This window comes from Mustela erminea, chromosome 7, assembly GCF_009829155.1.
Source record: "Mustela erminea isolate mMusErm1 chromosome 7, mMusErm1.Pri, whole genome shotgun sequence".
In the NCBI taxonomy this organism is placed as follows: Eukaryota; Metazoa; Chordata; class Mammalia; order Carnivora; family Mustelidae; genus Mustela; species Mustela erminea.
The window spans coordinates 91441544-91464908 of record NC_045620.1 but is presented as its reverse complement, the minus strand read 5'-3'; the positions used below and the strand labels follow the sequence as shown (position 1 = coordinate 91464908).

General features: G+C 39.9%; 1 protein-coding gene across 1 annotated transcript; it reads left to right on the top strand.

The window, feature by feature from the left end:
• The first annotated feature begins 674 nt into the window (after window positions 1–674).
• On the top strand, window positions 675–19044 carry DUSP11 (dual specificity phosphatase 11). Its single transcript, XM_032352476.1, has 9 exons — window positions 675–923; window positions 2359–2434; window positions 6935–7066; window positions 10491–10614; window positions 14361–14421; window positions 16613–16659; window positions 16936–17011; window positions 17237–17443; window positions 18563–19044. The coding sequence occupies exons 1-9, from the start codon at window positions 823–825 to the stop codon at window positions 18756–18758; spliced, it is 1020 nt and encodes a 339-aa protein (XP_032208367.1). The 5' UTR covers window positions 675–822; the 3' UTR covers window positions 18759–19044.
• The last annotated feature ends 4321 nt before the right edge of the window (window positions 19045–23365 follow it).

Here is a 23365-nt window from a genome sequence, read left to right as displayed (position 1 = left end):
TGTGAGTGAGAGTGCCGCTGATACAATATTTTTGGAGGGCAGTGAGGCAGTATCTTTGAAAATTTTGAGTCTACATATCCTTCACTCCAACAATTCCACTTCTAGGGATTCAGATATAGATGTATACATATTTCAGGGCATTCATATTGCAGCCTGTCTGTAATACAGAACGAAAACCTGAAAAAAACAAAAAGTCCATCAGTATTGGACTGGTTATACAGATTATGTTTCTTATAATCAATGAAATACTATGCATACCAGGCATTGAAAAGAATAGAACGGATGTATGCATAAATTGGGAAAATCAGCATCCAAAATAGATTGGAGGATACATATACTACACTGCTTTTGTATAAAATAGGAGATACCTACATATGTTTATATATATATATATATAGATAGATATAGATATGTATATACATATATACACACACACAGTAAGTGTGAATGTGAGCAGTTGGAAAATATCTGGAAGAACCACACAAGGAACTGCAAGAGTGGGACTTAACTTTCACTCCATATCCTGCACTGTTTGAATTCTGAAGTGCACCAACATGCTAATCAAACCTGTGCTACCGGCCCCCAGCTTAGGAGGGCACTGTAGTTCCCCGACTCCTGTTTAGTAATCAAACTATAGTCGGCCGGCCTGCGTGGTTACGTCATCACGGCTGTCGGTGGCGCGTGCGCAATAGCAAAGGGCCTGGGAACGACGTGGGTTGCTGCCTATTCGCTTCCGGTCCCGGATCTTGTTTTGGCACCGAAGGCGCTGGGCTGGCGGCTTTGTCGCTCTTGCCGTTGGGTGGGCGGCATCTTGGGGCCCAGATGAGCCAGTGGCATCATGCCCGCGGCGGCTGGGGCCAGGGACGCGCGTTCTCTGGACGTAGCTCAGCCAAGAAGAAGCGCGGAAACCACGTCCCGGAAAGGTAATCAGCCTTGGCCCCGGGGCGTGGCCCTCCAGCTCCGAGCTCCTGGGCCTGGGCTCCATCTCTTGTGGTGGTTGCCTGCCCCTGTCCCCGCCGAACGCTTGTGGTCCGCCCCAGCTGGGAGGCACGATGCTCTAGCTGTTCCGCCCACGGTCTCCGATCATCTGTGAGGTTCTGATTTTTCCCCATTCTGTTGAAAGCGAGGCTCTGGCCATTGCTTTTCCGTTAAAATGCGGAGGGATGGCTTAAGATGGGACTGCCAATGTTGGGGACAACCCCTTAATTACCAAATTGGAGTCTCCCTCAGCTCCTCGAGCTGTGTTATTTTGGCACAGCAAATATGACTAATAACCTAGTTCGAGCGAAAAAAACCCACCAGGACATCCGAACTTTTCCATCGAAAAAGCTGATTTATAATGTTTCTAGGAATCATAGAGGGGATACTGTTGCTTCCTAACACGTCTCATTTGAGATGGCTGCTTCTGTACAAATGATTAATTTTGAGGCTTTGGTTGTGTGTGCATTGAACTCTTGTATTCCTTGAGCCCTTTCCTTCCATCTTCTGCATCAGGTCCCTTTCATTTTATCTCCTTCATATCTTTAACCTGTCAGTTTCTGTCAGCATCCAAATACAGAATTTGACCGATCTGTTGCGGTTAGGTCCTAACTAGTGTACGTTTATCTACTCTTGTTCCTTCCAATCCATTCTTCACACAAGAAGTCATTTTAATAAACTAGTTCAAATATTGCTCAAAAATATATATCAAAAACATTGTTTTAAGAATAAAAAGAAACTCTTTACCATGGTCTTTTAAGTCTCTGCATAGTCTAGACTCTTCTTTTGCTTCTCCAGCCCCATCTTGTGCCACTTTTGTCCTCACTTTCTGTGCTTTAGCTATACTGAATTAACCTTATTTAACTAACTCATCCTACAGACATCAGCTGCAGTATCACTTTTAGCTGTGACTCCTAACATTACTAAGTGAAGTTCATAGCCCCTTTTCTATCAGGTTGTCTTTTAAAATATGAACTTGAAGTTTCCTATTGATTGATTTTGATGGCATCAGTTGTATAAGGACTAAAAATAAACTGAAGTGAAAGAACTGAATTTAAATGATTTCAGTCGACAGGTATGTATTAATGACATCTTAGTATTCAGGATTGGTCTAGGTTTTATCAGGGATACAACAGTACTGGCCAACTCTGGCTTTAAGTCTGCCTTACTTGTTGAGACTTTTGCACTGTTTTGTTGCCTTGTGTCTGAGAGAGTGGAAGTTGTTACTAGGTGGTGTTGAATAAGTGGAACAGCAAAATTCAAAGCAAAGAGAAGAGGGGACCTACTGTGTGGGCTATGGTTTCCATTTACAAGGAGCCTTCATTCTATTCAGGGAGACAGGCTAACATAAAATCTGGCTAACAAAAAATGTATTAATAGGTGGAAAGACTACCTCCCAATTGGACAACGGATGCCTGGGACTCGTTTCATTGCTTTCAAAGTTCCTTTAAAAAAGGTGAGCAAAAGTAAATTCAGTATTCTTTCACAAATCCGAATTCATGGTGTAGAATACTCGTGCCTGAGCATGTCACACTGTTTCTCTGCCCCCCCTCTTGTTTTTAAAAGATTTTATTTATTTATTTGAGAGAGAATGAGTGAGAGAGAGCATGAGAGAGGAGAAGGTCAGAGGGAGAAGCAGACTCCCCAAGGAGCTGGGAGCCCGATGCGGGACTCAATCCCGGAAGTCCGGGACCATGATCTGAGCTGAAGGCAGCCACTCAACCAACTGAGCCACCCAGGCGCTCCCCCCCCCCGCCCCTTTTTTAAAAGTTTTTATTTTGTATGGTAATCTCTGTATCCAGTGTGGGGCTTGAACTCACAACCCCAAGGTCAAGAGTCCCATGCTCAGGGCTACCTGGGTGGCTTAGCTGGTTAAGGGTCTGACTCTTTTTTTTTTTTTCTTTTTTTTTTTTAAAGATTTAATTTATTTATTTGACAGAGAGAGATCACAAGTAGGCAGAGAGGCAGGCAGAGAGAGAGAGAGAGGAGGAAGCAGGCTCCCTGCCGAGCAGAGAGCCCGATGCGGGACTCGATCCCAGGACCCTGAGATCATGACCTGAGCCGAAGGCAGCGGCTCAACCCACTGAGCCACCCAGGCGCCCAGGGTCTGACTCTTGATCTAAGCTCAGGTCTTGATCTCAGGGACAGAAAAAATAAGAGTCACATGCTCTATGCCAGGCACCCTTCCATTTTCCCTTTTTAATAGCAAATACTTTGTTAACTTTGTTATATCCCCTTTACTATTCTGAAATAAAAATCATATATAAATACTACGTCCATACTTAATTTTAAAGGAAAATATCAATGTAATGCTGAAACCAATAACATACACAATAAATAAAGTAATTTATAAAAAAGTAATATGTATTAATTTCAGTATGTAAATATTTGGGCATGCCTATTCTAGAAATAAAAACATAGTCAATTACTTCCATCATGAATACAAAAACTGCAAATCCAGGTTGAAGTAGGTGGGTTTTCTTGCCTTGCTGGCAGAAATTTCCATGATAGTGAACAGCTCTTAATAGATTTTCAAATAAAACCTAGCATACGATCTTTACTTGGCTGATAATGTGATTACTGTCTTGGAAAAGTCAATGTACTTTAAAACTAGGCCAAAAAACTCGTGTTTATTTGTGAAATGAAGTTAGGTTCTAAGGCTTGGATAATTGTGAAACAGTTTTTCACCTGTACGAGCATTGAATAGGATATTCCAAAGTCATTCTCCGGGTGGCCCCTGAAGGAGGTCGCACCCTGAGGCACCATTGGCCATGCTGGCCAGCAGCAGTGTCTCTGGGGTTGCAGGGGTCTTCGAGGTGCAGCAGAGTCTGTGAGGTGAAGCTGAATGAAGGTCGTCCTGATGTTTTTCTGAAAACGTGTCTGAGGATGGCTGTGATAAAATGCGATAAAATGAGCACAATTGCGTGTAATGAGCATTTAGGTAGCTGCAGGGGAGTGAATGTTCCAGTCCATAACTAAGGTGGTAAAAAATTCTTCATTGCCTCAAAGACATGCAGTTGGAATGAAAAATGAAGACTTGGTCAAGAAGACATGAAGTGAAGCAGATGATGAAAATTAATATTTTAGTTAACCTTGATCACTCACAAGTTATGTAGAAAAACACGTGTGGAGTATTTTTATTTTTTTATTATTATTAAAGATTTTATTTATTTGAGAGAGAGAGAGTGCGTGTGCACAAGCAGGGGGAGGGGCAGAGGGAGAGGGAGAAGCAGGCTCCCCGCTGAGCAAGGAGCTAGCTAGACATGGGGCTTGATCCTAGGACCCTGGGATCATGACCTGAGCAAAAGGCAGATGCTTAACCGACTGAGCCACTCAGGTGCCCCTATTTGAATACTCTTAATTGCAGGGCAATAAGGTCTCATCATAAAAAAAAAAAGTAGTTCAAGTATGAGACACGTTTGTAGGACTGTAAGGAATTTGTCAAGATTTCTAGCATTCATAACCCCTGTTCACTAAATGCTAGTAAGACCCCTTCACTCCCATCATCATAACCAATAAACACCCCAAAAACCCCAATGCTGTGGATTAGTAAGTCAAGATTTCAGCAAGGAGATCCTGAAAATTGTGTTTTTGTTTGAACTAAGGAAGGAATAGGTGGGGATAACATTTGGCTAGTATAAAAAGAATGAGAAAATGGGGCGCCTGGGTGGCTCAGTGGGTTAAAGCCTCTGCCTTCGGCTCAGGTCATGATCCCAGGGTCCTGGAATCGAGCCCCGCATCGGGCTCTCTGCTCAGCAGGGAGCCTGCTTTCCCCCTCTCTCTCTACCTGCCTCTCTGCCTACTTGTAATCTCTGTCAAATACATAAATAAAATCTTTAACAACAAAAAAAAAAGAATGAGAAAAGACTTATGTCTCATTAAACTGGCCAGCATAGAATGGATTGGTATCTGGAAAAGCCTACTTTGAGTATGTTGGGAATTTATTTAGTTTGTGACTCATAGGTCAGAGTTCCTTTATTACCTGTTATGTTAGTACTTCTGCATCTAGACTTAAAAACTAGTCTTTTCATAAAGGTAAACATATGGTTCTTACTCACATCCATCAACACCAAGCATGGTGCTATTGAATAAGTTGAACAGTGTTTAGCATATAATAAATATTAGCAAATATTTGTGGAATGGACACCCCCCTCCCATTTGTAGTTACTGTGAATTATCTCCTATATTTCTCCTTTCCTCTGTGCGATTTTCCTAATTCCCTAACTCCCTACTCCATGGCCTCTAAAAGTGGATTTCTGAGGTTCTACCAGAGTCCCTGCTTAGCCTCTTGCCTAAAAGTACATCAGCGAGATAGAAGATAGGAAGACTCCGTGGTTTCCCTTCCAGCCACAAATCTTTCCTGTATGATACGGTTATTTAGGCCCTGTAAAGGGGATTACAGAGCTGCATAACCACCCCACTGCAGGTCTTACTTATGCTCTGAGTCAGGAAGGAAAATGTGACATTGATTTCTTGTGTGTTTCATGGAAGTCACCAAAGAAAAGCAGTCCCAGTACTTGACAGTCAGTTCTCATGCACATTGGAATATAAATTAGAGTATGTTAAGTATCACATAAATGCCATGGCAAGAAATATCAAGGATTTCAGAGGAGGGAGAATTGATAACAGACAGGAAGCCTTCCTAAAGGGTTTGTGACTTAAATTACTTATTTAAAGTTAGTTGTTCACACAGCTAGAGATGATAGTTGATCCATCGGCCCTAAGTCTGCAAGAAGCTTACTGGACAGGGCGCCTGGGTGGCTTAGTCGTTGGGTGTATGCTTTTGGCTCTTTGGCTCAGGTCATGATCCCAGGATCCTGGGAGAGAGCCCCACATCGGGCTTCCTGCTCAGTGGGAAGCCTGCGTCTCCCTCTCCCACTCCCCCTGTTTGTGTTCCCTCTCTTGCTGCATATCTCTTTGCCAAATAAATAAATTAAATCTTTAAAAAAAAAAAAAGCTTACTGGAGAGATTGTATGCCTTACTGTAATTAATTTTCTCTTCAAAACTTTCACAGTATTGTGTGGAAGACAACATCATCAATCTGTCAAATCTTCCTAATTAATTTATTATAAATTTAACATCATCTCAAATAGGGCAATTCTAAAACTCAGAGAGAAAAGTAAACCTAAATAGCCAGGAAAATTCTGAGAAAGAGCAATAATGGTGGAAGGGATCATGTAGCCCTGCCAGGTATTAAGCCTATATTAAAAGTGTTGCTAGGGCACAGGGAATTTTCAGGACAGTGAAACTATTCTGTGTGATACTATAAGGGTAAATATAGGTCATACATCGGTCAAAGCCCATAGAATGTATGATACATACTGATTTGAAAATGACACTGACATGACATGACATGACACTAACAAACGGACCACAGTGCTATGGAATGTTGATGGGGGGAAGCTGTTGGGGGGTAAAGGAGAGAGGGTAGAAGAGGGAACTCTGCTTTCTGCTCAGTTTTGCTTTGAACCTGGAACTGCTGTAAAAGCTAGTCTGTTAATTTAATAATAATAATAATAAATAGTGTGTTGCTGGCATTTGAATAACCAAACAGATCAATGAGCAGAGTATGTAAATAAGCCAAATACATAAAACAATATTTAGCAATAAAAGCCACCTTTCATATATGTAAGTACTCAAGAAGTACTTAAAAGTACCTATTTACAGGTGTTCCATGTGGAGCTGGACATACAGTGGTGGGCAGAATTGATGTGGTCCCTGCCTTCTGAGAGTTAAAGTCTGGTTGGGAGATCAACATAAAACAAACACAGAAATACAAAGAAGTGAGCTTATTTTCTTCCCTCTCATCTCTAGAAGAAAGGATTGTAACATAGCTTGTCAATTCCAGCAGAGTGGAAACTTGGCTTTGAATCTGTTGTGTTGGCATCACAAGGCTTGAATAAATGGAAAAGGATTTTAAGCACATGTTTGCTCTTTCTTATTTCATTCTAACAGAGTTTTGAAAAGCACCTTGCTCCAGAAGAACGTTTTTCACCCTTGGATCTTTTTAACAAAATCCAAAAACAGAATGAAGAACTTGGACTAATTATTGATTTAACTTACACTCACCGCTATTATAAACCAGAGGTAAATGGAACCCTTCATTGAAAAGAACCTACTTTCTGCCACTATAATAATGCATAGTAATTCAGGAATTGCTGTCTTGTGCTAAGGTGAATGTTGGCTTTCTTCCATGGGTAATAGTTCAAAAGGGAACTTAGTGGTTTCCTTAAGTACATATTTCTTATTGGTGTCTCAAAATGAGATTAAAGACAGGAACTAAAAACTGTAATATTGGATAGTAGACTCTGTATGTGCTGAAGAAATTCTATAAGCTTCTGTGTTCTATATTTTGAAAATGAAATAAACTTTCAGTAACTATAGTAGCAAGAAATGAACATCCATTATGTCTTTAGCACTTATTTTAAGCAGTTGCCTGAGCATGTGAGCATTGTGGTAAAAGACAACTGTTCTCTAAATTTCATGCTTTTCTTTTCCTAGTATCTCTTTTTTTTTCCCACAATATAAATGACTTTATTTAATGAGCTGAATTCAATTTAAATGAGTAACTGCATACAAGTAACAGATCTGAATAAATAACAACTTCATTTTTCATCCATCCTTGCCATTAAATATGCTTTGCCATATATTACCTTGCCATGACTGACTGACTTATTTTTACAACTGTGAGTGACCAGTAAGTGACCAGAAAGCTCAAGCTATAGCAGTCAGTCCTAGTATCTCTTGATAAAAGAGCCCATATAATCTCTTGGCCTGTGTGGCATCCTGGTGGAAAGGAATTATCCTTGTGACCAATTTCGTGGCCTTGGAAACAGTAACCCCTAATGTTTATTAATATTTGTAAAGCAGTTTGCTATTTAAAAAGTACCTTTACATGCTTTAACTTAGTTAATCCTCGCAACAGTCCTTTGCTGATGAAGCATTAGCAGTACTGACCTCTCCTGCCGAGTGCTTACTCTGCACGAAGCTCAGAGGATAGATGATTGCAGTTGCTCAGTCTATAGATGATAGAACTAGAGTCTCAAAAAAGGAAGAATTGACACTTGAATTCAGTTATTCCTCTTGGTTTTTTTTTTTTATTGTGGTCATGTACACATAAATAATCATCTTAAGTGTTCATAAGTATACAATTTGGTGGCATTAAATACATTGACAGTGTTGTGTAACCATTATCACTGTCTTTAACCAGAACTTTTTCATCATCCTAAACCAAAACTATACCCATTAAATAATCCCACTTCCTCTCCCTGCAGCAGTAACTTCTATGCTAGTTTCTGTCTCTGTGAATTTGACTATTCTAAGTACTTCACATAAGTGGAATCATACGATATTTGTCCTGTGTCCAACTTACTTCACTAAACATAATGTTTTCAAAGTTCATCCATGTAACAAAATGTCACTCCTTTTTATGGCTGAGTAATACTCCATTATGAGTACATTCACTGTTTTGTTTATTCATTCACCTTTGATGGACACTTGAGTTATTTCCACTTTTTGGCTATTGTGAATAATGCTGCTGTGAATACTGGTGTACTGGTACTGGGTCAGAGCCTTGCTTTCAGCTCCTCTAGATGTATAGATAGGAATGGAGTTACTGGATCATGATAGTTTCATGTTTAGAAACTTTCAAGAAACCATCAGACTTTTCCATTGTCGTTTTGTTTTTAAACAGTTATCACAAGTTTTAAAAATATACAAAACAGGCATAATACTTTGGGTAATCATTGTACAACCACGAACTCATCCAGCTTTAATCTTTATTAATTGATGACTATCGTGTTTCATTCTGTACACCTACTGGTTTCACCCCCATCCCATATTATTTTGAAGCAGATCCCATAGATCATATAATTTAACCTGTATATTTTTGGTATTTATATTTAAAATGAGGATTTTTATTTTTTACTATCATTATTTAACATTCAATATCCAGTCAGTGCTCAAATTTTCAGTTGTCTTCTAAGTGTCATAAAAAATGTTTTTTTTTAAGAGCTTGAATTAAATCCAAATAAGGTCCATACTTGGATTATTAGGTCTCTGACGTCTTATTTAGTCTGTAGGTTCTCCCTCCATGTCTCTTTCACTTTCTTTTTTTTCCCCTGGTGAATTTTATTTTTTGGAGAAACCAGGTATTTTGTTCATTCTGATTTGATGATTCCCTCCCCATGTGTTGTTAACATATTGTTCAGTCCTTTTATTTCCTATAAATTGGTAGTTGGACCTAGAGGCTTGATCAGATTCAGGCTTGTTTGGGTTTTTGTTTGTTTGTTTTTTGTGTTGTTTTTGTTTTTGGAGGACAGTTTCAGGAGTGATGATATGTTCTTCTGTGGAGACATATAAGTGATTATCTCTTTCTGTGATACTAGTAGTCATTGATGATTGATACCTACATCCATTAATTCATTTGGGACTTCAAAAAATAATGAATTCTATTCCTTTTTCATTTATGAGCTGGGTATATTTTTATCAAGAGAAGCTTCCTCTTCCTCCTCATCTATTTGGTTGCCCAATTATAGAAGCATTTTATTTAATAGGTGTCAAAATGATGAGTTGATGCACTGATATCCTCTGGTGGTAACCAATAAATTTATTTATTTACTTTTTGTATCATTATGGACTTCATTGCAGCTATTATTCTCATTGAGGCAGAAATTGAGGCCCTGCCTTTACCCAGTTGCTTCTCAGTGTGGCTCTTAAGTCCTTTGGACATGACATCAGTTGTTTCTAGGCTTCTTCTGGGCTCAGGGCTAGGAAATGTGTTTAATATAAAACAAATCATAGGTTCATACTGGTACTTTCCATTCCAATTCAGAACCATAGGATTTTCATTTAACCTCATCTTTTATTGGTGTCTAATTTCTCCCACCCCAAGAATACCAGTTCTCAACAGTGCCTGCAATCAAAATCCAAGTTTTTCTAACACTGTTCTCCTGTTCTGCTTAAATCACAGCTGCCTTATAACCCTTAAGATATAAAATATTTTTTTAAACTTTTTTTAAAGATTTTATTTATTTATTTGACAGACAGAGATCACAAGTAGGCAGAGAGGCAGGCAGAGAGAGAGAGGAGGAAGCAGGCTCTCCGCTGAGCAGAGATCCCAGTACGGGGCTCGATCCAGGACATGACCTGAGCCGAAGGCAGAGGCTTTAACCCACTGAGCCACCCAGGCACCCCTAAGATATAAAATATTTAGTAGAACTACTTATTCATCATTTTATATACATTTATTCATATGGACTCAGCTTTCAGGTTTGTATGCCTATTGCCTCTCCATTCTGTACAGTTTTTTATTCCCGATTCTGTAGTTTCATTGAAAATCAGATGGTACTTCCTGGTTGGAACAGCTTGGGAAAAATGGCTCTTTTTTCAGAATTACTGACAAACTATGTTTATTAATAATCTCTTGGTTTATATTCTGGCTTCTCTGGTTACTTTTTACTTCTTTCCTTACAAATGAAATAATATGCATTTTCCTGGTTTTGCCTTATAGGACTTTCCAGAAACTATTCCTTACTTAAAAATTTATACAATTGGGCATCAGGTGCCTGATGATGACACTATTTTTAAATTCAAATGTGCTGTTAATGAGTTTTTAAAAGAAAATAGAGATAACGGTGAGTTTGTTGTTGTTTTTTCTTTTACCTGAACTTTGCTATGCATTTTGAATGGGGATGGAACTTTTAGTGTGTTTAATAGTTTTAACGTTAGGCTTGTGTTTGCTAATGTTAAGGTAGATATGTCAGATGGTGGAGATAGATTGAGGTGTTCTTACTTTTATGGTCACAAATTAACAATTTAGTTTGACAAATGGCTTTAATAAGAAATGTGAACTAGCTTCCTCATCTCTTTTAAAAATATTTGGGAAATATATACGAAAATTAAAACATTCATTTATCTCATTTATTGGTCCAGAGGTGAGAGGTGTGGGGGGAAAGGTTAAGGATGTCAGGGTATTGGGTCAAAGGGTATGGGGAGCATGACTTGTGTGACCCTCTGCTGAAAACAAGGAAAAAAGATGTCAAGGTCTTGGTGTATATAAAAGAGACAACAAAAGGGAAAGATTTGGAGTGAGATGGAGCTCTGGAAGCAGAGCAAAACAAGGTGCACCCGGGGCATGGCCTCTCCATTGTGCACATCTCAGATATTCCTACTGGTTTTCCACTTGGGGTACAGATGCGGAAGGACACTTCTACCTCTCATTCAGACAAGGAAGGACCTAAAAAGCTGGCGCTTCTTGTTCCTGCTTCAAAATCTGTCCTACTCTGTGGGCAATAGATCTTAGCAAGCTATTAGCTTCTGAATTTTAAGGATCCACCTACCTATTTCTGTACCTGACTATCAGAAAGAATGTGGTATTTGCCATATTTTAAGACTGAGGAATCTTTAGTCTTTGGAAAGCCACCAATCTATAGGACCAAGTGCTCATTTTATTCTCTAAATTTAGCTTGAGGAGCCTATATTTTGTTAAGTAAATATGACAGAGAGTATATCTTCCATATATATATACATAGACACATACAAACAGGGAGTAGGAGAGAAAAAATAGAGATAGCGGTGAGGAAGTAGGGGATGGAAGGCGAGAGAGAAAGGGATGGGAATTTTAAGATAATTTTTCAAACTGTAACCTGGCTGCCTCATGCAGGCACTGGCTTTTCAATATCTTAAGCCCTGCTCCCAGATCTTCCCCATACTTTAAAACTTGGGAGGCTTGGCCCTGCCTCTGACAACCACAGCATCTATGAAAGAAGTAGACTCTCTGATTTGTATTAACTCGTCTTGGAAACATCGCCTCGTAGGATGTTAGGGTGCGGCTGCCAGGCTGCTCGTGGCTCCCCGGCTTCTGTGTGTGGCTGCTGTACAGTATCCCTTCGGTCCCATGAGTCCATGTGAACAGAGCCGTCCGTCTTGTTTGTTCATGTGCTGTCCCATGTTGGTCTCCTGCCTGTGTTGTGCTGACTTCACTGAGCTCTCAGCCCTGGCAGTCTGGAGAGCTTGCTTTTGATCATTTTGGCTCCTTCTGCTCTAAGCCCCTCCCACAGACACCAGGCTCTCTGAAGAAAAGGAGGACACTCAACTCTTCACTCCCTGGAGCTGGTAGAGGCTCAGAAAATACGTTGATTCAGTAAATGCTGAGAGCCTGTTAGATTTGTTGGCAGGGCCCAGGGATACAGAGGTTCATTAGAAACTGACAGTACCCAGGAAGACAAACGTGTGGTAACTATAAGAGAGTGGGTTAATTATAATAAAAGAATTAAGTGTTGGGATGCCTGGGTGGCTCAGTTGGTTGGATGACTGCCTTCAGCTCAGGTCATGATCCCGGAGTCCCAGGATCGAGTCCTGCATCGGGCTCCCAGCTCCATGGGGAGTCTGCTTCTCCCTCTGACCTTCTCCTCGCTCGTGCTCTCTCACTGTCTCTCTCTCAAATAAATAAATAAAATCTTTAAAAAAAAAAAAAAGAATTAAGTGCAACAGGAATATGGAGGAGAGGCTGAGGGAGGCCTGACCGAGGAGACAGCGTTTGAGCTAGGCTGTGGGGAAGAGGATTTTGCCAGAATATTCAGGTTTGGGGAGCAAGTGCAAAAGGCACAGGCCTTGACCTTGCGCCCAGGAGAGACAGCCTCTGTAATGACCAGAGGATAGCGTGAAAGGGCATAGAATTCACCTGTTGAATTTCAACAAACATTTATAGGACACCTTTTAACTTAAAGGCACTGTTCTAGGAAGCAGAACGGAAGAAAGTTCTTGCCCTTTTATACTCTGCATTCTAGTGGGGGACAGGAATAAATAAGTAACTATAGGAAATGTTAGATGGTGATAACGTGCTTTGGAGAATAACAAACAGGATTCAGAAGGGAGGGCCTGTGTTGGGTGATCAGGGAAGGCCTCTCTATTAAGATGTCATTTGAGTAGAGCCTTAAAAGAAATGAGGAACCATTGGATATCTGAGAAGTTTGGGGGGACAGAGTGTTGCCAAGCAGAGGGAATATTAGGTACAAAGCCCCTGAGGCAGGACTATGCTCGGCACAGCTGCAGACCAGTGCAGCTGCGGTGGGGAACGTGTATGAGGTCAGCACTGTAGAAAATGGGGTCTGGGAGGTTGGCAGGGGGCAGGAGGAGGTGGTCATGGAGGTCCCTGGAAGTCCTGGTTTGAATCATTATGGACATACAGTTCAGGTGGAGAGACTGATGATACCCTTTTTAAAGAGTTCTAAATGCTTTGTTGAAAGTTTGGGCTTTTTTCTATGCTAAATGGAGATTTTTAAGCAAGGGAGCAACCCTACGAGTTTGTATTTTAGGAAGATCCCCATCTTCCATATGAAGAATTACTTGAAATAGACAAGATTTAGAGGTAGGGAGACAGTAACCCAGGCAGGTGACGAGTGCTTTCCTACCAGACACCAACTAGTCACAGACAGACATTTTGCAGAGATCAACTACACTTAATTGTTCATTTAATTTCTCACACACTTTAAATTTATTTTATTTTTTAAGATTTTATTCATTTGAGACAGAGAGATAGAGAGAACATGTGTAGGGGCAGAGGGAGAGGGAGAAGCAGACTCCGTGCTGAGCCGGGATTCCGAGGTGGAGCTCGGTCCTAGGACCCAGAGATCATGACGTGAGCCAAAAGCAGACGCTTAACTATCTGAGCTATCCAGGCGCCTCTCACGTAATTTTTTCAAACGATGGACTAAGGGATACTATGGCATAGCTGGAGAAATCTTAGACTTGATTCTAATCTTTGCTCTGTCTGCCTGCTTTGCAGCTTGGGCTACCGTCACCAAGTCTGACTTTTTCATCAGGAGATACGAGCAGTGCTGCTCTCCTGGGCGCTTCATGGGCACGAAGACTGTGGGGCGTGGGGAGCAGCAAATGAGAACAGGGATGGAAGCGCTTTGGGAATTCAAGAATCCCGCAGAAACTGTTCTTTTTCATATTCAGTATCCAAAGAAAAGGCATTTGATTTGTTTTACTCAAAAAAAAGTTTGATTCTTCTAGCCTGTTTTTTTGGGGGGGGGGGTTGCCTTCATTTTCTGTAATTAAATCAGTTACTGATGGACATTCTATAGTAAGAAGCTGGGTTCGTCTCCATGCCATTTTGGCTGTTAGTACCTGACTAGGCCTTCCCCACTTACACGATTGCTTCTAATAGGGGCTATGCAGAATTTCTCAGGGGCAGTGAATTTCGACTTTATGTGAAATAATTTTTTAGAGTGTATTCCTAAAATAACACACTCCTTATCAGTTATTCCTTTTCAGGGTTGTGGTAGTGGCAACTAATAAATGGTACTCTAAAGAAAATAGTAGGATTTGTTTTAAGTGTATCTACTTATTTAACTCTGTATTCCTTATTTTGTAGACAAACTTATTGGTGTTCATTGCACCCATGGTTTAAACAGGACTGGCTATCTCATCTGCAGGTGAGTCGCCAACCCCAGGAGATAGACCACGTTTAAGTTGTTTTGTTTACAATAATAGCGTAAGCTAGTTGCAAAAAATGCAGTCAGTATTGAAATGTATGAAAGTTTAGAAAGCAGTCTTGCTCCCCACCCAGAGATTACCAGCAGTAATAATTTACTACATATTTTTCAGACTTAAATATGCAGACAGTTATAAGTTTATACATGTAATTTAATGGTGCTAATATTTAGACATCCCGTTTTATAATTTAATATATTGTGGACATCTTCCTATGAAAATATTTGGAAACCTCATTCTTTTTTAGAAGCTGCAATGTTTTATTGTTTTCTGATGAACATAAAAGTCAGTAGTTTTTAATATTTTAAAACACTGAATCAGTGAACATTCCTGTATGAACAAATTTGAATATATATGCTATTTTCTCAGATAATTTCATTCAGAATGGAATTTCTGAATCAAAGTATTGATACATTTGTTCATTCAGAAAAGACTGAGCATCTGCTCTGTGTAAGCACTGTGCTGGGTGCTAGCAGAAAGACCTCAGAGACTTGACTTGCCTTTTGTGAACTCTTAATAGTCAACAGAGTATGAATAGACATTCAGGAATCACACATATGCATGTGGAATTACAAATCTGATAAATGCCAAAGAGAGGGACATGGTATCTGAGAGCATATTAATAGGGGGGATTTGATCTTAGCATGGAGAATACAGAATGTTTCTTTGGGGATGTTTGAGCTGATACCTGAAGGATGATGAGGTTAGATACTGTTAGACACTGGGGAGAGAATTCTAGGCATAAGGAACAGCAAAGATTGATAATAGGAAAGCATATGCTGTGTTGGAATGAGCCAGGGAGGCTGGGCCATGGGAAATACGATGTTAAAATGGAGCAGAAAAGTTAAAAAAAAGGGGGGGGGTGGGAGTGCCTGGCTGGCTCAGTCGGTAGAGCATTTGACTTCTTGATCTCAGGGTCATGAGTTTGAGCACCCGGGATAGATTACTTTTTTTTTTTTTTTTTTTTGAGATTACTTAAAAAAAATAAATAAATAAAAGTTTAAAATGGAGGTCGAGGGGCACCTGGCTGACTCAGAAGGGCATATGACTCTTGATCTTGGTGTCTTGAATTCAAGTGCCAAAGATTACTTTTAAAAAAGTTTACAATGGAGCTGGAAGTATGGGGAGGAGCTAGATCACGTGGGTCTGTGTTTGGACTTAAGAGTAATTGAAAACCATTGAATGTTTTTTGTTAAGGGTGAGTATGTAGAACATAATCACAGTTGCATTATCAAGCCATCCTTTTGATGCTAAGTGGAGAATATATATACTGTAGGGAGGAAGAGTGGAAGCAAGAAGAAAAGTTAGGCTTTGTAGAAATAAAGGCATGACGGTGGCTTGGACCAGGGTGTGGTGGTCATTTGGGAGGAAAGATGTGGACATATTCTAGAGCTATTCATTGATAGGACTTGGTAGTGTGTTGAGGGTGAGGGAGAAATGGCTGGCGGTAGGCCGTTGACTCCTAAGCTTCTGGCTCATAGTGTTGGTTAGATAGTATTTAGATTTGAGTTAGTATTTTTCCCAATTTGTCTTTTTCTGTTGTTGGTTCCTGATAAATACTGTCATATTAAGTAAGTGTCCTGTTTCTAGTATACAAAACACTTTGATAAAAATGACTGTTGTGCGGCACCTGGGTGGCTCTGTAGGTTAAGCATCTGCCTTCAGTTCAGGTCATTATCCCAGGGCCCTGGGATTGAGCCCCCGTATTGGACTCCCTGCTCAATAGGGACCCTGCTTCTACCTCTCCCTCTGCCACTCCCCCCTGCTCTGCTCTCTAACTCTGTCTCTCAAATAAATAAAATCTTAAAAAACAAACCCAAAAATAACTGTTTATTTTTATCAGATACCTTTTTAACATCTGCCAATTTGGTCCTTTATTTTCTTCTCTTTCATTTAGTAATTAAGTTGTTGTATTAATGTAAATAATTACATTAATAGATTTGCTAGAGTTGGGTCATCCTTGGAATAAAGGCTTTTTGTGGTCATGATATATCATTCTTTAATTATGGGATTAGATGTGCTAATATTTTCTTAGGATTTTTATGTATGTAAGTGAAATTGGACCTTTTTTGAAAACACTTGATTTTTTTCTTTTCATATATATAAATGACTTGAATTATGTTGTTTTGTTAGATATTTGATTGATGTACAAGGCATGAGGCCAGATGATGCAATTGAATGTAAGTATAAGGGTTGTCACTATTTTTTCTTTTTATAAAAGTTGAAGGTGAAAATGTAGATGAATTTCTCAGATTTTGGAGAAAAGAAATAAATGTTTGTAATTCATTTGCTCTGACACAATACATTCTTTTGCCAAAAGTTTATAACGGGATGTATCTGGAAATAGTGAGGTATAACTGCCTGAGTGATTAGTCAGTGGCTTTCAGCTTTGACATGCTTTCTCTGGGAAAGATTTGCTTTTTGTAGTGATTTTTAACAGTTCACCCACTCTTCAGTATTCAATAGGTGCCGCGGACATTGCTTGGAAAGACAAAACTATATTGAAGACCTTCAGAAAGGTCCCATCAGAAGGTAAGTTGCATTTTATATGTGAGATCTATGGTTAGGGAGATCTGCTTTTACATCATGGAAGTTGTATGTGTTCATTCTTCTCGTACCTTATTTACTTGCTCAGGGAACTTTAAACAAGCAGGGAGGGGAGGATGGGATTGTTATTTTCATGGGCCAAAATATTGTCACTAAATTGGCTACAGAATTTGGAAACCAGTAATACTGTGTGGAAACATTCTCTTTGAGGAATTGGGATTCCAGTGTATCCAGATCAAGTGGTTTTGAAGATGTAACACACATGATGGAACCAGTCCACACCACAATTAACCAGTCCACACCACTGTATAAGCCTGTTAACCAAGGACATTGGTATAACCTACATCAGACCCAAGGTTACCCAGTTCCTTCTCGGCATTTCCACAGCCAAACCCAGGATTTGCAGCAGTCAGTAAGGTATCTTTTCTGTCCTCTTTTCTAGAATTAAAATAGAAATTTATATTGTAAATTAGTGCAAACACATGAAAATGGTGAAAACCAATGTTTTTAGCTGACCAGAGGTATCATTTGCGCCATATTTTGCATTCAGGGCTGGAAAATAAAGCATAGGATGGGAAGGAATATGTGAATTTTCAGAGGCAGTTGGGAAAATGACTTGGAAAATTTCACTGATTCTAAACTTAGTTTAAGCCAAAAGTTTGATGTGATTACCAAAAAGGATCTTGGATTCTTGGGCTCTATTAATAGTGGTAAAGTTTGCAGAATAAGGAAGGTTGTTATTTAAAGAGTAAATACAAATTATAAGGAAAAATATAAAATTCCAGTATGATATATTACATTTATTGATCTTGCTTTTGAAACAATTAAATTTCAATCTTAATTTCCTAAATTTGTTACATGTGTAGTTAATAATTAGAATTTCTATTCTTTTTTTTTTTTTTTAAGATTTTTATTTATTTGACAGACATATCACAAGTAGGCAGAGAGGCAGGCAGAAAGAGAGAGAGAGAGAGAGAGGAGGAGGAGGCAGACTCCCTGCCAAGCAGAGAGCCCGATGTGAGGCTCGATCCCAGGACTCTGGGATCATGACCTGAGCCGAAGGCAGAGGCTTTAACCACTGAGCCACCCAGGCGCCCCAGAATTTCTATTCTTTATAGCTAATTTATGTATATATTTTATACAGTGAAAGCAGCTCTCTGTTTTTAAAAAGAAATACCTTAATACTGTCTACATCAACTCTGCAGGACTTGGGGAGAAAGTATTTGATTAGAAAAGTGGGCATTTATCTCTGTAGGGAAGGGTTGGAACAGCTCTTGGGAACCTACTGTGTGGCAAGGTGTGTGGTAGGTAATTTAAATACATTGTCTTAATTTGCCTTGAAAATCACCCATGAAGATGGAAGGTATTACCTCCATTTTATAAAGAACTAAGAAATCCAAAGATGAAGCAGTTTATCTGCTAAGGTTGTACAAGGAGAAGACAGCAGAACCTGAGTGTTTGTGTATTATTTTATAAAGCTTATTAAGATATTTTATTAAAACTAATAATAATACATTACTTTTTGTTTTCTTTAAGAAAATTTTCACAGAACCAGAACATTTACCAGAGAGGCCATATCCCTCCTCCTGGTCCCCCTGGAGAGGACTATTCACAAATGAGGTACTCTTGGAATGTAAAGCCAAACGCCAGTCAAGCAGCCCAGAATACAGTGTGGTATCCGGGCAGTTACTACAGACTCTCCTATCCAACCTATTGTGGATGGACCGAATGACACAAACCTGTCCTAGAAATCTCTCTGCAGATAGAGCAGGACTGAAGACAGTTGAAGTGACTTTTTATAAGATCAGGTCAAATGTGAGGTTTATAATCTATTTTATTGCTCCTTCATGTGTTCAAGCTTAAAGAAAAATTACATTGATACCTCTTTGTTGATAAATATGCAGTATTTGCAACAGTAAAGGAAATAATCTGTCATTCAGTCTTTCTTTTTTTTTTTTTTTAAAGGAAGATGGTATTTTAGGACTGAGAAAGTAATAAAGAATTTCCCTTGTAAATTATTTTTTAAAAATTCTGTCTTCCTTATCGATGTGTTTCTTTCTGACTAGACTTGTGATAGGAGGGTATGTGCAGAACTTTCTGGTGTTTTTGTCATGTTCTATTATTGGCCCAATCATTAAGGCTATCTTTTTTTTCCCTAATTGTTCAAGATTTCTATTAAAACCTACCTAAGAGACAATCTCTTTAAAATCTACTTGAAGTTAGTAATTGTATTTTTTTAAGACTTTATTTGTTTGAGAGAGGTAGAGAGAGAGCACAGGTAGGCAGAGCAGCAGGCAGAGGGAGAGGGAGAAGCAGGCCCGATGCGAGGCCCGATCCCAGGATCTTAAGATCATGACCTGAGCCGAAGGCAGACACTTAACCGACTGAGCCACCCAGGTGCCCCTAGAAATTATATATATATATTTTTTTTTTTTTAAAGATTTTATTTATTTATTTGACAGAGAGAGATCACAAGTAGGCAGAGAGACAGGCAGAGAGAGAGAGGAGAAAGCAGGCTCCCTGCTGAGCAGAGAGCCCGATGTGGGACTCGATCCCAGGACCCTGAGATCATGACCTGAGCCGAAGGCAGCGGCTTAACCCACTGAGCCACCCAGGCGCCCCTAGAAATTATATTTTTGTGGTTAGACATTTCTTTCTTTGGTAGTCTACTGTGGGATTTGACCAACTTCTTTCACTGAATTGTCAGATATACCATCTAACACAAGAACAGATAAACTTTTAGGTAATAGACTCTCAGCTGGGCAAGAGAAACTGATAAACCAGAATGCTGGTTAATTTACCTGACAGGGTAATTGTTACCAACTGGGTAGAACTATTCAGAAAACTTGAGGACTTTTATAGACTACAGAAGTTCTTTAATGAACAAAATAGGATACAACACTTAAAGCCTGGGATGTCTGGAAGACTTGTGGACAAGGATGGCTCCTTGTTTTATTACTTGTCTGTTGAACATAACCCACTGGGATCTTTTTGCTCTTGCCTTACAGTAGAGTGGTGCCTTGATCTTGACTTTTTCTGTTCTCTTTCCTGAGGGTATACCTCTGGAACATACAGATGGATCACTTGGGAGGTGTTAAATATTTTTAGTTGCAGAGGAAGCCAGAGACCCGTTTGCTCAATAAAGTGTCTCACCAACATGACATCCTAAGCCTCAGTAGATATTCGATGAGTACTTGGGCAGCTTGGCTTCATTTTTGTTTTTAAAGCCTCTGACTTTGAAGATTTGTATCCTAGAATGTCTCATACTGCATGCGACAGGCATTTTCTTTATCGTCTTTTCCATCTGAACATGTGGAACCTGACTGTGAGGAAGTGCTCTAGTTCGGCCAGTCCCCTGGCCTGTGTCTCATTAGCTCCGTCACGCTGCTGCCCGTCATCTGAGATGCTCAGGAAGTGGTCCTCGGCCTGCCACATGTAACAGATTTGGAAGTTCTTCTTGCTGAAAGGCTGCTCTTGTGGCTACACCTTGAAGGCTCACGTGGACTGAAACTGGAGTCAGACAGATGGTGAGGCGTACGGGAAAGAACAAGCAGGGGCAGGCGTGGGAATCCAGCTACTCTGATGGTTTTCCTTGGCAAGCGGTTTCCAAGGAGGCTGTTGCCAGCAGAAGTGCCCTCCTTAGAAGTACTCCTGCCTTCAGAAATAGTGACCCTGTTATCCCCTCTGTCCCCTTCCCATTTCAGTCAACGTGGTTTGTTAAAAAACTAAACTCCTTAAAAACAAACAACAAAAAAAAGAGGCTGCTTTCGCTTTCTCATGTTTCATTTATTCTTCACCATACTAGAGTTCTGGTTTCTACTCGCACCATACCCCTTAAAAGTCTTCTGGCTAAAGGGACCAGCCCACTCCATTTTTTTAAAAGGTCTTCACTAGCCTTTTAAGCTTTTTTAAAGTTCTCATTTTTATTTAAAAAACATGTAGGAATAGTTTAAAATTCAAATAGTTCTACTGAGGTTACAGTGGAAAAGAACAGTCCCTCCCCCTGCCCCACCGGTATCACTGCCCAAAAGCAAACACTAAATATTTGTTTGGTGGAGAGGGAGAGTGGAGAGGGGCAGAGGGAGCAAGAGAATGAATCCTCAGCAGGCTCCAAGCTGAGTTCTGAGCCCAATGCAAGGCTCCATTGAACCCAGAGTCGATGCTTAACTGAGCCACCCAGGCGCCCTGAACACTAAATATTTTTGCATTATCTTCTAGTATTTGCCTCCGTCTTTTAATACTAGGTTTATTTTGCCACTTACTGCTTCTCCTGCCATGGAGAATACGGATTTAGCTCATGCACATCATTTACCCACATGCACGCTTCTGTTCTTACCCTCAGTATCATTCTCTCCCAACTTCTGGTTCAATCAGTATTCTAAGCTCCCGTTCCCTAGATATACCGAGCCGTAGTATGCTGAGCTCCTTTCTTACATTGCTTTTGTCCTCATTTTGCCTTGTTTGCTTCTTTTCCCTGCACCTATCACCGGTTCATCCCCAAGATCTCAACACCACTATAACATTTCTCTTCATATGGGTAGGACAGACCCAGATCCTTTTTTGTCTGAAATCTTCCCTGGAACCCTCCTGGCCTTTTCCAGGTTGGGCGCTGAGTTAGGATGCTAGGGCTGCCTTAACAAAGCACCAGCTTGGGCTGCCTAAACAACAGAAGTTGACGTTCTCACAACAGAAATTGACGTTCTCACAGTTCTGGGGGCTTCACCTCTGAGTTGAAGGTGTTGGCAGGGCTCGTCTCTTCTGTGTTTAGAGAATGGCCATCTTCTCTCTTTGTCCTTACATGGTCTTCCAGCTGAGACTGTTCAGATTCCCTCTTATTAGGACACCAGTCATAATGGATTGATGCCACCCTTATGACCTTGTTTAAATGTATTACCTCTTTAAAGACCCTCTTTCCAAATGTAATCACATTCTTGAGATCCTGGAGGTTAGGGTGACTTCAACATGAGAATTTATCAGGGGTGGAGAGTAGCATAATTCAGCCCATGACAGGGACCTTGATTGTTCTCTATGCCTGGGGCACAGCTGTTGCCTCGGGATTTCTCTCCACTATCACCCTGGTCATTTCTTATACCGCTCTCTGTTTCCTGGATCCCATAGCTACTGTGTTATGGTGTACTTCCTTGTTTGGTGGAGTATATCCTTCCTTAGCTTCCTAGGGAGGGTTAATGAGATGTAAATTTTTTGAGACTTGCATGTATGAAATGGGTATAGTTTAATCTCTCACTCCACTGATAATTTGCTAGGCTGTAGACTTGTAGGTAGGCCCTTTTGAATCCACTTATTCATACATTTTGTTGTTGCTTCTGAAACCCTGTGCTGTTGTGATTCTCAAGCTTATATTTGTGACCTGTGATTTTTCTCTACGAAGGCTTTAGGATCTTCTTTATCTCAAATATCCTGGAATTTCATGATATGTTTAAAAGTGGGTTTGTTTGTTTGTTTGTTTGTTTTTTGTAATGCTGCATACTTAGTGAGCCCTTTCAGCCTGGCAAGTTGTGACTATCAGTCCTGGGAAATTTTCTGGTTTTATCCCTTCTATTTCAGGATCCTCTATTAGTTGAATATTGGATTTTTTTTTTTTGAAATGTATCTCAAGTTAATTATGTATTTTTTCTCTTATTTTGTTTTTAACCTTTTTGCTCTTTTTTTTTTTTTTTAAATCAGGAGAATTTCCTCAGCTTTATTTTCTGCCTTCCATATATTATTTTCTGAATGACTTTTTTTGATACTTTTTCTTAAGGAATCAGCATTTATTCTGCCTTTCTTCTATTTTTTTTATTTTTTAAAGATTTTATTAGTTATTTGACTGAGAGAGATCACAAGTAGGCAGAGGCAGGCTCCCCACTGAGCAGAGAGCCCGATGTGGGTGGGGTTCATCCCATGAGACCATGACCTGAGCCAAAGGCAGAGGCTTAACCCACTGAGCCACCCAGGCGCCCACTTTTTTGTTTTTTAATGAATGTATTCTTTTTTCTCTCCAAAGTTACCAATTATGTTTAGGTTTCTTCTGTTCCCTGCATCAACTGTTTCCCTTCTTTTTTTTTTTTTAATTGTTTGTTGATGCCTGTCTCTCCTGTTAGAGGTATTCTTAGGATATCTGGTAACCTTTGCCCATCTTTTCGTACTTAAGATTGAGGCATTAAAAACTGATGGAAGCCCTGCTTGTCCCATGGTGGATTTGTAATCATAATGTTGTCAGTTCACTTTTTGTTTCCTTTCCCCTTGCTGCACGCATTTAGGTTTTGTTTTCTCCATTCTGACAGTTGCTGTCTTTGATCATTTTATTGCTCTCTCATCTACCATTTGGTATCTCTCCCC

What these genes read in the sequence shown, in the direction of transcription:
- DUSP11 (XM_032352476.1), top strand. Translation starts at nt 823, where the DNA reads ATGAGCCAGTGGCATCATGCCCGCGGCGGCTGGGGCCAGGGACGCGCG. An exon ending in GCCAGATGATGCAATTGAAT is followed by an intron (nt 16,660 to 16,935) that starts GTAAGTATAAGG and finishes CCCACTCTTCAG; the next exon opens with TATTCAATAGGTGCCGCGGA. An exon ending in GATTTGCAGCAGTCAGTAAG is followed by an intron (nt 17,444 to 18,562) that starts GTATCTTTTCTG and finishes GTTTTCTTTAAG; the next exon opens with AAAATTTTCACAGAACCAGA.